At 39.7% G+C, this 16,986-nt stretch overlaps 1 protein-coding gene across 1 annotated transcript in view; it reads right to left on the bottom strand.

The window, feature by feature from the left end:
* LOC126485077 (glyoxalase domain-containing protein 4) overlaps positions 1 to 16,782 on the bottom strand; it is a 42,564-nt gene extending 25,782 nt beyond the window's left edge. Inside the window, exons 1-3 of the mRNA XM_050108685.1 lie at positions 16,585 to 16,782; positions 16,456 to 16,505; positions 13,106 to 13,371 (exon numbers count right to left, since the gene is read on the bottom strand). Of these exons, the coding sequence (XP_049964642.1) occupies positions 13,106 to 13,371; positions 16,456 to 16,505; positions 16,585 to 16,674 (406 nt within the window). The 5' untranslated portion in view covers positions 16,675 to 16,782. The remainder of the gene's footprint in view (positions 1 to 13,105; positions 13,372 to 16,455; positions 16,506 to 16,584) is intronic.
* Between the last annotated feature and the right edge of the window lie 204 nt (positions 16,783 to 16,986).

Here is a 16,986-nt window from a genome sequence, read left to right as displayed (position 1 = left end):
ATCAGTCAGTGTAGCTTTTAAAATTAAGTTGCTTTCAACTTTATATTGTTCTCAACTTTAATAACGCAGTTTGAATTTCACGATTTATTTATTTATTAGCATCATAAAACATGCCCTCTTGTGTGTCTAAAGTAGGTAGTACAGTGTGTCAATACCTTGAAAAGTTTCTACATAACAGTACCTTAAAATCTAATCATACAATATAAGATAATTGTAAAGAAAATGAAATGAAAATAAGCAGTGAAACAAGAGACAAATGTGTTATCTTGCTTCTTGTGTAAATTTCTCTTGTGAATTGTGATGCCTCAATGCATCTTGAGGTTTTCCCAGCACTGAGTGGGAGTGACAAAATAGCCTGCACATCAGGCACTACACGAAACTTCACTGATCGTGTAGCATTTCTCTCTTACTCACCATCGCCACTATGGTATCCTTTCATACCTCATCGTAATTCACATATTCCCCCTCACTCATCCCTCTCTTCTACTGATATTTCTCATACATGTATTTATGTTTCCTGTATGTGTATTTATGTTTCCTATATGTGTATTTCTGTTTCTGATAGCTGCACTGAACTTTTTTAGTTCATTCCTAGATGTAACTAAATATAATGTTTGTGACTATATTCAGTAATTGGAATGTGTCTGCATTTCTAATTAGATATGTCACTTTACAGTGAGGGAGTTCATGTCTCATGGTTTCCACTTGGTGTGGACATGCGAACAGTACATACTTAGGGGAGACCGGTTAGCTCAAGCACTTGCTGCAAAGTCCACAGTGGCAGTCGGTAGTGCATTGTGCTACAGTTAAACAGCATCCAGGGATAAATTGGCAGGGTCAGTGCTGGCATCTTTGTGCATGATTTTGGCAGCCTTTAAGCAGACTGTATCTACATAAGCCGAGACATTTCTTCTGTCATCGACGAAAAGTGCTAAATATCTGCTTACAGTGTTTCTTATAACAGGGCTGTTATCTCAGCTAAAGTTTGGATTCTTGTTTAGGGAGAGTTTTCCCTTAAGCAGCATGTATGAATTTTTATTTATAGATATTGTTAATTGGTTTTTCCTGTATCAGCCCTGCACCTTGGAACACATGTGGTTTGCATTTTCCTCAAGCTTCTGAATAGAATCTCCATAGATCAGCATGACATCAGTGTAAGCCACAATTGCATTCGCATCATTAGACCCATCCAGCAGTTCCAACAGCAGCTTTATTGTTAGCTCCCACAGTACTGGTCCACATATTGAGCCTTGTGGACAGCTCTTTGTAATCTTTTCTTATTACCTTATGCCACCTAGCAAGCCATTCGAATGTGCTACCCTTCCAGCAGTCTATGAAACTTAAAGGCATTTTGGGATCTGAAAATTTCTTAATAAATTGAATATCGCAGACCACCATAAATTATCGAAATCACTCACAATGTCGATGATAGTTGTGGCACAATATTTAGTGTTTGCCCTGTTTACAATTTTAAGAGCCTGACTAATGGCGTCATGTATCGATTTACCTTTGCGGAAGACAAACTGACGTGCAGAGATCTTGGAGCTCTCTGTGCTTTTTAAAGATGCTGGCAGAGTAGCTGCTCCTGAATTTCTGCCAATGTATTTATTAATCATATATGTCTGTAGCTCTTTGGCAATGCTGGCTCTTGATCGAAGCCTTTCTTTATGACAACTGCATATTCAGATTTCCAGGTTCCCGGAACCCTATCCTGTCTCGATGTCTCATTCAGTAGGTGTGTTAAGAATGGCACTATGATTGGTCCTGTTTTGTGTATCACCTCTGAACAGACATATGAACTCAGTGCCTTGCCACATTTAAGCATGGCTATTGCTACAGCTACTTCGTCCTGAGCAAACGGCAGGAGGATATCATTGCGACTGCATTCAGAACTGACCTGGTCATAGAGCACTGATGGATGGTTGTTGTCTGTATTTGTAGAATCATTTGGCAAAAGTGTGTTTAGTGAATGGTAGCTTAGTTCCTCCAGCCGTTCATCACTGTTCTTTCTATCTTGCAAATGGTGGACAGGATTGTGGGAGCCTTAATTTTGTCAGTTGGAAGTCACTAGTCACTATATGTTTGTTTCAGAAGCTGGTATATATTTGGCCTTCTATCTCTTCTGCCCTCCCTGGAGAGTGTTGATAATTACTCCTTGCGTTACTGATTTTTCTGCGCAACTCTATCAGTTCCCTACTCCAAGATGACTTGGTAATAGCTCCACATTGCCTCTTTGGGATGTTGTTTGCCTATGCCCACAGCAGGAGCTTGGTAAGGGCATGCACTCAGAGGTCTTTGTTTTCAGCTATAGGGTGTAGGTTGAAAGAAGCTACATACATAAAAAAAAGTTTTGCATCAGCCTGGTTCCCAGAACTCCTGAGATAGACGTTGACTGTGGATATTGTATCACAGACACAGTCCCTTTGACTGTTCAGAGATGTCTCTAAACCCATCCAAAGATGTAAACAACCATGCATGAGCAGCACCTATTATATGGAAGGGGTCCAACAGCCAATCAGTTCGTCATTCCACTAGGAAGGAGGTATACAGCTCTTGTTGTCTGTAGTTCAACCATGCTTAGATGGTCATTACCGCAGTTCAATAACGTCCACACTGTTACTTTGTGCCAGTAAGGAGGAGGGAAGTGTCCAGGCCTCTCGGAGTGAACCAAAGCGATGTTGTTCAGACTTGGAGGAGGTACAGAGAGACAGGATCTTCAGTGACATTCCTTGCTCAGGCCACCCAAGGGCTATTACTGCAGTGGATGACTGCTACCTACGGATTATGGCTTGGAGGAACCCTGACAGCAATGCACATCTGCACTGAAGAGATCATATATAAACAAATATTTGACTGAAAACTGAACTGTTATCATTATATCAGTTATAGCTATACAAAATACTGTTACACAGAAACAAATCCTTAATGATTCTCCAGTTCATATCCGTCTGATGAGATCAGTGAATAAATGTTTAAGAGAATGGCATGAGATAATGTACTGTAGGATAACAGATATTCAAGCTCCATTTACAGAGCTGTCCAAGAATAATATACCTCTAAGCAGTGTTTTAGGCCATCTGAGGATCGAAGATAATATTTCTGAGGTATTGCCTACATAGGAGACATTGTTACAACACTGCCTCCAGCAGGGTGAGGTTTTCGACAGACAAGTGATATATCCTGAATTCACACCGAATGTGACAAACTAAATAGCTTTCAAGAGCCTTGTGCCTGGTCAGACACCTGCTGGCCGTAGAGTGTTGTGTTTTTCCTACACAACCAGTTAGAGTTATACTAAAATAACCACTGGCAATGATTCATTATTCATAGTTGCAAGAGAAGGATGAACACTGCTTCCTGCCACAGGTCTGTAAAGCCACTAGTCAGAGTATATTCAAACAGCTAGCAAGCTTTCTTTGAACTTATTTTTAAGTAACATGATGCACACTGCTGGGGCACAGACGAACGAGAAACCAGCACTCAACTGATTAGGAGTAATTGTATTGCTCAGTGTTGCTAAAAAAAGTTTTCAACAAACAAGAGGATGCAACATGATTAAAAACTTATCTTGCTCTACTTCAAGTTACTTCATTTAACATTTTATTCACGTTCAACTCCCAGAATGAATATTTCTGTTTGTGGCAAAGTTGAAAGTCTTACGAAAACTGCCTGATATATGGAGACTGTGTCCTGCACTGACAATCTAATTTAGGAAGTAGGAAAGAAGTAGTGAGAAATGGTACCTGTGAGATCTAGGACAGGTAGCATGTCTAGATAACTAATTTTCTAAGAGCATCTGCTAAAAACAAGGTGTCAGGTTCAAGACCTACTTAAGTACAATGTTTTAAATTGTCAAGAATGTGCATGTTAATCTGCTTTTGATAATTTACATTCTACTTGAATGTAAGACATGGCACAAACTTATTTCTGATGACATACCAATAACTAGCATCCTTTAACTTCATTTTGTATGTCTTGAATTATGGTTAATAAAATGTTTACAATAATGAATACAGCAATTCTGTAGACATGATATGTCAAGTGATTGTTCTTTGTATGTCTTGATGACAGTGTTGTGCTGGACTTGTTTAAGTTTCTTGATGCGGTTTTAATGTTTTGTGGTGGAGAGTATGTCTCTGATGAGTAGAGTGCTGCTGGTTCGAACAATGTTGTGTATAATGAGGCATAGGCATAGGATCATTCAGTACTAAGAAGAAGAATAGTAGAAAGTGAGTAATAACAAGCTACAGTTGGAGAAGTCTATCAAATGACTGTGGCACACATCCTTCCAGCTGCTGAGATGTAAAGAGGCCCTTTTACAATGCTTCCAGATTGCACACTGGCCCATCCTACAGAGATTCCTTTTCCAATTAGAGCATGTTACAGAGTGCAGTTCTTGTAGTGCACAAATTTCATTACACTCCATTTTAAATTGAGAGCATGTTCCGGGAAAAATGAGACAATATATTACTTTCTCCTACACATGTCTCACGAAATGATCAGATGGCTGGCGGAGTGGAGATGTATGGATGGAGCCATCAGAGGTGGATGCAAATGTCAAGGTGGTGTGTTGGGCTGAGGAGGATCAGCGGAAGTGGCACAATGTAAGTGCACAGGTGTGTGCGAGTTTGGGCACACACGCAAGCATGTATGTTCTCTTTAGCTTATCAAAGGATTTGTCCAAAACTGGCAAGTTTTCATTCGTTTTGCATGCATCATGACCCACTGCAACTACTTGATGAGTGGTCTCTTCTACTCATAAATTATTTACTCTCCTTCCATAACTTTACTTATGATATTTGTGTGGTAAGGAAAGTACTCACATGTACAAAGTCAAAAGTGTAATTTATGTGAGAGCTGAGCAAAAACTTTTAAAAAGACACAGGAGTACAACAAGGGCATGGTCAATTCCTTCTACCTTCAACTTGTGAGAGTCTTGATTTCTCAGATAGTTTGTGGCCAAAGTTTTTGAAAATAAATTACTTCGTTGGTTGAGGGAGAAATCTTATGCCAATTTTGAATACGAGTGAGGAAGCTTTATTAGTAGGCATCTGTTCATTTGGTCATTTAGAAAAATAGTACAGAGATTAAAAGTTAAATTATTTTATGGGAAGATTTGGTAAGGAGCTGGTCTTGTTTCGTGTGTTTTGTTATTTTTCTGAGATATTCCGCAAGAGCTTTGTGCTGCCCTGGAACATTAAAGCTGTGATTGACATCATGACATGCACAGTGATTGGTGGTGGCAAAGAATCTTCTGCATGAAACATGATGATGTGGAATACCAATGACCAGAATAGTAATAATGTAAATACAAATGTTTCACAAGCTGTGACACAGTCACGAATACAAACAGTGATCCAGGTACTGTCAAATATTTTTTTATCCCAGTCTTTGATTGCAATATAAAGTCCTTGGACGAAGACCGGTTTCAGTCTATAATGACCATCTTCGGATCTGTTCTACACCATGTCCTAATGTGATAAAGCCGTAATGGCATCGTCAAAACACATAAATACACTCAGCAAAGTATTGTCATGTAGAACTAAAATATGGTGTAAAATAGGCCACATCGTCCACACAGTCATTTTGCAACTCAATGATGATGTATATACTCTTGTTTTTGCTTTGTAAGCTTGAAGCTGGTTCATAAAAGATGTACTAACTGATTAAGATCATGCTTATATGAAAGGCATAATAAAACAACTTCATACAAACCCGGGTTTTTGAGTTCTGGTTTTGGATATAAACAGAATTCTTCAAAAGATGTAAGATGAATATAATTATCAATTAGTTGTGGGTTCACAGACTGTTTGGAGCTGAAGACGAGTGATGAGGTAATTTAGAAACTAACTGAATCCTCTCAGACTGTGCCCTTGAAAAAGTTGTAAGAGAATGGAGAAAAGCAGGTGTTCCAAAACTCCCACTAGGACCTAAAGTCAAAGGTCTATAATTAGACTAACTATTGCTGATGACATACAACTAACTGCTGAAGACATCACTGAGGCACAAAATCAACTTTAAATACTGCAGAAAGCAGCAGAGAAAATTGGAATAATCTGGATGTTTATTTCTTTTAGTGCCTGAATTGCTTCTCGTGTCCAATTTTTCTAGAGGACCTCTTCCAGAGTAATTCCTCAAACTTCTTTCCACCAAATTTCTCTTTTCCTCTTTTCCAATCCAGTGTCTTTTTTGCAGCTTCGTTGCTTCCTGTACAGTTTTCTTGCCAGTTTTCCTTTTTAGTGGTGTCGATTTCTCACCCAAAATTTTTAATGATATATTGGGTGATGTTCATGTTGTATCTAGTTATTGTAGTGGGTGTTTTTCATTGGCCTTTTGGGAGAAAGCAGTAATTAAATTAATAACTCAAATTTAAAGTAACGAAATTATGTGAATTATACAGAAGTGTTATACCGTCTCTGACAATAAAGTTCGGTGAATAGTCCTGTAACATTAACGAAGATGAACTATGAACTACAGTTGCCTTACTGTCCTTCAAAATGGTCACCTCCCATAACTATGCACTGCTGAGCTCTGCGATACACGTCCTGGAAACTTTGCACGAAGTCTTTCTTTGGGATGGTGTTCAAAACAGACGTCATGTTTCGTTGGACGTCAGGAATATTGTCAAATCTCTTTCCTTTCAAATCGAGTTTGAGTCGAGGGAATAGGAAGAAGTCTGGAGGATTGAGATCTGGTGAATATGGTGGATGTTCAAATTGTGCCACCCCCTTTTCTGTCAGGAAATATTTGATGATACTGGCTGTGTGTGGACGAGCGTTGTCATGAACAAAAACCTAGGAACCTTGTTGTGCGTACTGGGGTAGTACCCTGCAAAGAGGTTGCATGAAACGGGTCAAAATTTCAATGTACTGTGCAGTGTTCAACGTCATTCCCTAAGGTAGAAATTCCTTGTGGACAACGCCTTGACTATCAAAAAAGGTGATGAGAATCATTTTGATGTGTGATTTTTCGGCTCTGACATTTTTCCGACAAGGTGATGTCAGAGAACGCCATTCCGTGCTTTTTTGTTTCAGGGTCGTACCAGAGACGCCATGTTTCATCCTCAGTGGCAATACGGTTCAAGAAATTGGGTGTCGCATCTAACGTTTTTACAAAATCCTGTGAAGCCTCTAAACGTGCCTGTTTCAGATCATCAGTCAAGTGATGTAGCACAAGATGACAAACATGTTTTCCTCTTCCCTAACTCCTGGGTAAGGATCTGTCATATGGATTCCCAGTTCACCTGCAGTTCATCCGCTATCATGTGCACAGTTAATCGACAGTTGTTTGTGATTAATGTCGTAATTTCCTCAATGTTTTTGTCACTGACGGCAGTCACTGGTTGTCTGCTACAGGGATTGTCAGAAACACTTTCCCGGCCTCATTGAAAATGGGTGAACCACTTGTGCACACACTTCATGGACAGTGCTTGATCCCCATAAACATGTACCAGCATTGCATGCGTTTCTTTCGGTGTCTTGCCAAGCTTAAAACAAAACTTTAACTTGATCCTTTGCTCGTTCACTGTCCTGTTCTCAGTTCAGAACCAACACACTAAACAAGCACTTCATCCAACAGGTCTAACACAGAACACACACAGTGCTCAACTGAACTACGTTGGGGACAGCTGTCAACATGGGCCGCTATGCAGGTGTAGTGTAGAGTCACCAGTGTTGCCCGATCGACCATTCTGACTTCATTAACCAAACTTTATTGCCATGGGTTCTATTTCCCTAAGACATACACTGCTGCTGTATGGTTTAATGATGATGGTATTTTCTTGGGTAAAATAATCTCTCATTCCAATCTCGCACGTTGTCACCAGGACAATCACCCTATGGCTCAGAGCAAGGAATATTTGATCCCTTTAATGTGTAGTTACATAAAAGAACTTCTTGGAAGATTAATGTAGCCAAGACACATATAAAACCATGTCGCACCACAGTAATACAAGTATGTGTGTCTACTAATTCCATAGTGGAGAAAAAAAAAAAATTATGGTGTGAGAAAACAAATCATTCAGCATGTTACTGGAGATGAAAATTTAATTGTGATAGGGTCTATAATCTGATAGTAGTAAATGAAAGAGAGGGGAAACAAAGTAGGAGAAGATGAACTGGAGTCACAAATGAGTGAAAGGAGAAACCACTTACTAGAATTTTGCACACATTGCTAACACTAGTTTTGAGAATCAGCAAAGCATGTTGTAATTGTGGAAGAGACATAAAAACTTCTGAAGTTTTCAGACAGATTGTACAGGGTGCCTCTCCTATGAGTCATCAGGCACAATTTCTTGTATTTCAGTAGACATTTTCAATTTAGTTTTGCATTGTCTAGATGGAGCCAGTCCAAACAAATAGTGTCCATCACATCTTTCATAAGCCGGCCAGTGCCAACAGAAAGCGTCGAATTGTTTCCTGCTACAAATAAAATTATTATGTCTTTACATAGGTGGATACAACCATATTGATAGTCATGTGTCTGGGACATTGGTAGGTGAACCGTTTATGGACTGAATCTGCATCACGGTTTACAGCGGGAAGCAACGTGCCAGCCAGCCTGGATGCAGTTTTCCCACATCCACCTACGTAAATGCCAGGCTGGTTCCCACATCCCACCTTAGATACACAATGAACAAATACTTTGGAATACATGATGTCACATTTGATCCTGTGGTCGCACTAGATTCAAACAGAAGGGGTACAAAGATTCCTCCCTGTGGGTGAGCCAGCAATAGTTTTAAAATGCATTTGAGTGGTACCCCATCATCTGTATATGAGTATATTTCACTCTCCACAAAATTGGAGAAATGCCATACCAATCCCAACCTAACATTGGTTGGATAAAGGATAGAGGACAAGAAGAAAGGAACAGAGGGAAACATGTGACAACAAAAGTTTGAGCCATCCATGCAGCCTAAAAGATAAGAAAAATGTTTGTGACAGATGGGAAATCCAGGTTCGAGTCCCAGTCCGGCAAAAGTTTTCAACTGTGATGACATGTTCATTATCATTCTGGAGACAGGCTGATTAGAAGAATATTTATGCCATCATTTAAAGTGTTACTGGCATATGTAATTGACATATCTACAACAGCAACACACACCAAAAAAGGGCCAAGATTGAAGATTTATTTTTCATATGCACTTTAATTCTTCGACAGATTACAAATTTTAAAATGATGAAGACAGAAAGTGTAATCATCCACGAAAGAAGTGTGAGGCAAGTTACTGAGCAATTTCTTCCTCAAGAGCTTCCAAAATTTCTTGCTCACTCAACAATGTGACCTGTTTGTAGCAAAATTACAGCAAACTGCAAAACCTCAACAGTACATGCAAGAAATTATGTCAATTTGATCATATTGGCTTAGCCATTCATGATAGCAGCTATTACTTTCGCTAATGCTTCTTTCAAAATTTTAGTGACATTCGGGTAAAGTGTGAGAAAGAAGAGGAAGTGGGAGAATACAAGGTCTACCTGTCAGGAGTCAAAGCAGGAATAGCACAATGGGGTGTAGGGCTTTACATCAGGAAAGAAATGGAACCCAGCGTAGTTGCAATAAGGTCTGTAAACGAACGACTGATGTGGATAGATTTGACAGTGTCTAGCAATAAAATTAGGATGGTGTCAGTATATTCGCATTGTGAAGGGACAGATCAAGATAAGATGGATAGTTTTTATGATGCACTCAGTGATGTAGTTGTTAGAGTAGAGGACAAGGACAGTGTTCTGCTCATGGGTGATTTTAATGCCAGGATTGGAAATCGAACAGAAGGGTATGAAAAGGTTATGGGTAAATTTGGAGAGGATATGGAGGCCAACAGGAACGGGAAACAACTCTTGGATTTCTGTGCCAGTATGGGCTTAGTAATCACAAACTCCTTTTCTAAACATAAGAACATTCACCGGTATACTTGGGAAAGCAGGGGAACCAGATCTGTCTGACTATATAATAACAGATCAGGAATTCAGGAAGACTGTGAGGGACACACGTGTATTCAGGGGATTCTTTGATGACACTGATCATTATTTAATCTGCAGCGAAATTGGTGTTGTGAGACCGAAAGTGCAGGAGGTCAGGTCCATATGTAGGAGGATAAGAGTGGAGAAACTTCAGGATAAGGAAATCAAGCACAAGTACATAACAATGATCTCAGAAAGGTACCAGTTAGTTGAATGTAGTCAATTACAGTCATTGGAAAAGGAATGGACAAGGTACAGGGACACAGTACTAGAAGTGGCTAAAGAATGTCTTGGAACAGTAGTGTGTAACGGTAGGATGAAGCAAACAGCTTGGTGGAATGACACAGTCAAGGCAGCCTGTAAAAGGAAAAAGAAGGCGTATCAAAAATGGCTACATACTAGAACTCAGGTAGACAGAGAAAGTTATGTTGAAGAAAGAAACAAAGCCAAACAGATAATTGCAGCATCCAAGAAGAAATCTTGGGAAGACTTTGGAAACAGGTTGGAGACTTTGGGTCAAGCTGCTGGAAAACCATTCTGGAGTGTAATTAGCAGTCTTCGAAAGGGAGGTAAGAAGGAAATGACAAGTATTTTGGACAGGTCAGGAAAACTGCTGGTGAATCCTGTGGATGCCTTGGGCAGATGGAGGGAATATTTTGAAGAGTTGCTCAATGTAGGTGAAAATACGATCAGTAATGTTTCAGATTTCGATGTACAATGGGATAGGAATGAGGATGGAAATAGGATCACATTTGAGGAAGTGGTGAAAATGGTCAATAGATTGCAGTGCAATAAAGCAGCTGGGGTGGATGAAAATTAGTCGGAACTCATCAAATACAGTGGAATGTCAGGTCTTAAATGGCTACACAGGATAACTGAAATGGCCTGGGAGTCGGGACAGGTTCCATCAGACTGGGCAAAAGCAGTAATCACACCAATCTTTAAACATGGAAACAGAAAAGATTGTAACAACTACAGAGGTATCTCTTTAATCAGCGTTGTGGGTAAAATCTTCTCAGGTATTGTTGAAAGGAAAGTGCGAGTATTAGTTGAGGACCAATTGGATGAAAATCAGTGTGGATTTAGGCCTCTTAGAGGTTGTCAGGACCAGATCTTTAGCTTACGGCAAATAATGGAGAAGTGTTATGAATGGAACAGGGAATTGTATCTATGCTTTATAGATCTAGAAAAGGCATATTACCGGGTTCCTAGGAGGAAGTTAGTGTCTGTTCTACGAGATTATGGAATAGGAGGCAAACTTTTGCAAGCAATTAAAGGTCATAGTCAGGCAGCAGTTAGAGTTGACGGTAAATTGAGTTCATGGTTCAGAGGAGTTTCAGGGGTAAGACAAGGCTGCAACCTGTCTCCACTGTTGTTCATATAATATATGGATCATATGTTGAAAACAATAGACTGGCTGGGTGAGATTAAGGTGTGTGAACACAAAATAAGCAATCTTGCATATGTGGATGACTTAGTTGTGATGGCAGATTCGATTGAAAGTTTGCAAAGTAATATTTCAGAGCTAGATCAGAAATGTAAGGACTATGGAATGAAGATTAGCATCTCCAAAACGAAAGTAATGTCAGTGGGAAAGAGATATAAACGGATTGAGTGCCAAATAGGAGGAACAAAGGTAGAACAGATGGACAGTTTCAAGTACTTAGGATGCATATTCTCACAGGATGGCAACATAGTGAAAGAACTGGAAGTGAGGTGTAGCAAAGCTAATGCATTGAGTGCTCAGCTACGATCTACTCTCTTCTGCAAGAAGGAAGTCAGTACCAAGACTAAGTTATCTGTGCACCGTTCAATCTTTCGACCAACTTTGTTGTATGGGAGTGAAAGCTGGGTGGATTCAGGTTACCTTATCAATGAGGTTGAGGTAACGGATATGAAAGTAACTAGGATGATTGCAGGTACTAGTAGATGGAACAATGGCAGGAGGGTGTCCACAATGAGGAAATCAAAGAAAAACTGGGAGTGAACTCTATAGATGTAGCAGTCAGGGCGAACAGGCTTAGATGGTGGGGTCATGTTACACGCATGGGAGAAGCAAGGTTACCCAAGAGACTCATGGGTTCAGCAGTAGAGGGTAGGAGGAGTCGGGGCAGACCAAGGAGAAGGTACCTGGATTCGTTTAAGAATGATTTTGAAGTAATAGGCTTAACATCAGAAGAGGCACCAATGTTAGCACGGAATAGGGGATCATGGAGGAATTTTATAAAGGGGACTATGCTCCAGACTGAACGCTGAAGGCATAATCAGTCTTAAATGATGATGCTGATGATGATTGACAACAGAAAGCAGCACCAGTGCTAAGTCGTAGGACGTTTGTAAAATGAAATGAGTCCAGTCTTTGAGCAACAGGTTACTCATGGGCCGAGAAAATCACAGACAAACTTATACTTGGGCATGGTCTTTTTAACACAAAGCTGCGGCTGATCTACGCTTAGGCTTGGTCTCCAATGTTGTGTTAAAAGAAAATACAGATGCGTAAACAATGAGATTGGCAGAATGTGCAAAGCAGCAATGGCTAGGAAAGAAATGTAAAGCTGTGGCTGTATGTGTGGCTACGAGCAAGATAGACACTGCGTCTAGGGTTGTGGAAGTAGTAGTTGTAGTAGTAGTGGTTGCGGGAGCTTTGGAGAAAACTGAAGCAGCTGTATTAACATCATGTGCACAGATGGCAAGCCAGTACCAAGCAACAAAGGGACGGCTCAAAAGAGAAAGGAAAACTACATAACTTCTTTCAGTGACTGTTGACAATCTGAAACCTAGCAACTCTTACAGTTCCTTAGACGTCCACATCAACATTAGAAAATTATTTATGATTGACATTTACTTTGCATATACTGGCAAAACTCGTCTAGATTCACAATTTATATTACCCATTAACTAAACTGTGTATTTTATATTTCTCACAGTGCTGCTAAGTATCACTAACTGTCATTAATGAAATGGTTTACAGTAATACTTTACTACCTTGTAGCTCTTAGTTCCGCTTTCGATTAGGTTAGCTATTTCTGAAAGTAATGGGTCACGTTCCTCTTGCTACACATAAAAGCAAATACTTTTTCTGTGACAGCACTTAAGGGTCCTTAATTAAATATTATGTATTTGATAAAATTTAATATTTATACCTCTACCAGTTGGCTGCGAATCATTGATGAGGAAAAATTTGTAACCTCCAGGCGCTGTTGCAACATGTAATCCATTCTCCTGCTCCAGTGGCCAACCAACTGCTTTGGCACGTTCTATAGCTTCCTTTGATCGCACAGTGATGCCAATGAAGTCATTTCCTTTTTCGTATGAGTGAACATTGTAATTGTATGTGAGTTCCACAACAAAATGGGTATCTTCAGGGCCATATCCAACCATTGTTTTGCTCCATCGATTGTCATATGGCCTGATTGCATAAAAAATACTATTATTTAAGAAAATTTATATTATCCAAGCATGAGATATTATCTATAAAAATACAGATTCTTATGAGAACTCATGTAGTAAATTTAATATTAGCAGTTACTATATAACTTTACAGAGGGTTCAGATGAACCTACTGAAACATAACAACAGTGTTTTAGCTTGTGACATCACATACACAGAAACAGAGTTCAGAGTATCAACAATATTTATTTTGATTTTTTTTATGTATGTTATAGTGTTAGACTGAGCTTACAGTGTAGCCAATGGAGGTCTAGGCTGAAAGTGACAGTTTGATAGTACAGAAAGCAATGACGGAATACAAAATCTTAGTTGTGGTGATGTATTGGTCTTTAACACGACCTGATGTCTAGGTCACGTTGAAAGTTGGCAGCTGGGTTGTGAGTTGGTAAAGTCAAAGAAAGTGATCTAGAGAGACTAACTATAAGTCTTGTGATGGTATGCATGTTATAAATATTGGATTCTAATAGGCGATTTATGTCTGCTGCTTTGATGATGTCATAGGCCAAAGCAGACAGGTGGTATCAGTAGGTTTAATATTTCCCTCTGCAGTGAAGCTCTATTAGAGCTGAACACCAGTGCAGATCCAGAAAGGGGGTACTGAGACCCTATCAATAAATATTTTGTTATAAGCATTTATATTTTTGCATATATAAATTCGCAAATAAAGTACCACAAAAACTGCAAAAAATTTTAGAAAATTATGAATTATGCTAAACACACAACACTTTTCAGCCGTTTGCTCATGTGCCCAAACTTGTGGGTTGACTAGCTACAGGAAACATTCTGACCAGAAAAAGGATCCATTCACTGATGCCACCCCAATGCCAACAATAAATTTACATCTACATACATACTTCGCAAGCATCCATAAGGTGTGTGGCAGAGGGTATCCTGTACCATTACTAGTCATATCCTTTCCTGTTCCACTCGCAAATAGAAGGAGGGAAAAACAGCTACCTATATGCATCTGTATGAGCCCTAATTTCTCGTATCTTGTCTTTATGGTCCCAACATGAAAATCCAGCACTGCTTATGAGTCAAAGGTTTAAGCCTTTAAAGGTGCTCCGTCAACTCACAGCAACACCGCCACAATTTAATAGAACTTAGACCTTGGGCAATGCTACAGATCACTCTGGCACCTCAATGTACATTCCAAGTAATATTACAGATGCAAAACAAATATTGTTCAGTTGTCTATTCTCATTTTTTTTTGCACATATGAGATGTCAGACACTACTTTAACGCATCATGAGGGTTGATGTTTGATATCTGTAGGTCTGACTGACTTGCCCATGGGTAGAACTGGTGAACCACAAGCAGTTTCGTAATGGATGACAGACAGGAGAAGACCGTGCACTTTGAAGCACATAATAGAAAGACTGAATTTCTCAAACGTTGCCATAAACAACTGAAAGAAACAATGCTCACCCATTTACAAGCTCATACAAATGTACAATGTGGACTTGGTTTCACAGTTGCTGTGCTAAATGAAGTACTGATAACCGTGAATACACACACACACACACACATCATACTGTCAAAGTTGACAGTTTATAGCTACTGTCGTTCTTCAATCCATTCAATAGCCTATATTCTTCTTCTTCTTGCGTTACGGCCTCTGTAGGGCCACGGGTAGCCCCTTCATGGACTACATTTTCCTTTTCTCTCAGAACCTCTCAATTCTCTCTCTTCTTCTCTCCCACTCTTCTCCTGAGATATTCAGTTTCTGTTTCTCCTGTCGGCTCCACTGATGACATCTAATCTTTTCCTGTATTCTTCTCCGTCATTGATCTCCGGCATATTTGTTGGTGTATATTTGATCCTTCAATTTTCCTTTCCTTCGACCTTGATCCTCAATTCCAACCAGTCCTTCCGAAGTTCAACAACCCACTTGGTTCCTGTCTTTCCCCTTGTCCTCCCTGTTGTTTCCCACACTCTCTTTGTCATTCTGTCCATACTCATCCTGACTACATGTCCAGCAAACCTTGCCCTTTTGCGTCGGATTTCCCTGGATATTGTTCTCATGTTCCGGTACAATTCTTCCCTTAGTTGTTCTGCCTCATTTCTTCCCAGTGTCATTGTCTCAGCAGCTATAGGCCTATAGAAACAGTTATCAATTTTTTGTAGGAAACCTTTTAAAATATTGATAATTTCTCTGAACTGCAATTATTGTAAAGTTATTATAAAGTAATCTCCTAAGCACTGATGAAAATTTTGTTGATATTATTACAAAAATCCTAGAAAGACCAAACATTCCCTCCCCTTTCCCCCTCTCAGAACCGAATCCAGGAACTCTGTACGTTGTCCTACAATGCACTGATCATGTGGCATGGTGTTTCATGTCTGTGCTGACGAAGAGAGGAAGAACACTGACAAAATTTTAATTTTGCATCGATATTACTTTTTGGAATGTTCGTTGTGACAGTTTGATCTTTGCATAGGCTGAGGTGTAGGTTAGGTTGAAAGATGACAATATGGTTGAGAGTTGGTGAAGCCAACATATGTGAATATGAAATCTTAGTTGTGGCAACCCAGTGATACTTAGCGTAGTCCGACGCCCAAGTCAGATTGAAAGGTGGCTGGTTGTTTCTTGCCGAAGCAGTATCAGACTCACTTAACCTGATGTAGGTATTCAGCGTAATGTACTGTTCAGTTGTACAAGGAGATGAAGCAACAACAACCTGTTGCATATTTTTTCTCAGAGTGCTGCACTGTACTTCTCATTATCAAATGGCCACCTAATTACAACTAACAGTACTGCAACTAAAAACAGCACCTACTCGCGACTTAAGCTCACAGTAGAACGGAAAATTATATATTTTCGTCGACTCAATATTTGACTGTCTTTCCAAGAAACTTAAGTCCATATATACACTAGGTGAACAGTTGTTAGTGTAAAAAAACGGTGCTGGGTGCACTGTGTTACTCTTTTTAATGATTACTGAGACGTTTCACATCACATCATTGTGCGATATCTCTAGCATGATGCACACAGCACACAAAAACTTGCGTATTGAACACGCAACCCAAACAGTGTACTTACCCGTTGCATGCAGCTGCGCAACCTTCAGTAAATTCTTCGTGTCGCAAAACCTAGGGTAAAATGGAATTAGCTATAGTCTGCAGTATTGCGGCGTAGAATCGGACCGAGAACTACATAGCAAAAGATTACCTTCATTCCCAGCACTTCTCTATAAAATTTTGCTGTCAATGTTCTGTCTGCAACTTTGAATACAAAGTGAAGAGCTCGTCCCTGGATCATTGTAACAATTTCACGATGAAAGTAACAAATTACGAAATGTCGGTTACAACAAACAAGCCGCTGTCAGATCTCCGGCCACACTCGTCAGTTCTACCAAATCACAACTATTACATGAAGGTCAAATATCGAAAGCTGCTCCGCAACCGATTCCATGCGAACTCGATACCTTTCCTACATTAAAGTGCGGGAGGTTGTGTGCAGAGTGACGTAGGATCGAAATAATTAATACAGAATTCTTCACATATAATATCATGGGTACATATATGGGGCATCGAAGCATGTTTACGGCCTCTAGTGTCTTCTGAACACAAC

The sequence above is a fragment of the Schistocerca serialis genome, chromosome 1 (genome assembly GCF_023864345.2).
Source record: "Schistocerca serialis cubense isolate TAMUIC-IGC-003099 chromosome 1, iqSchSeri2.2, whole genome shotgun sequence".
NCBI classification, from domain to species: Eukaryota; Metazoa; Arthropoda; class Insecta; order Orthoptera; family Acrididae; genus Schistocerca; species Schistocerca serialis.
The sequence above is the reverse complement of the archived record's forward strand: the minus strand, read 5'-3'. Positions and strand labels throughout refer to the sequence as shown.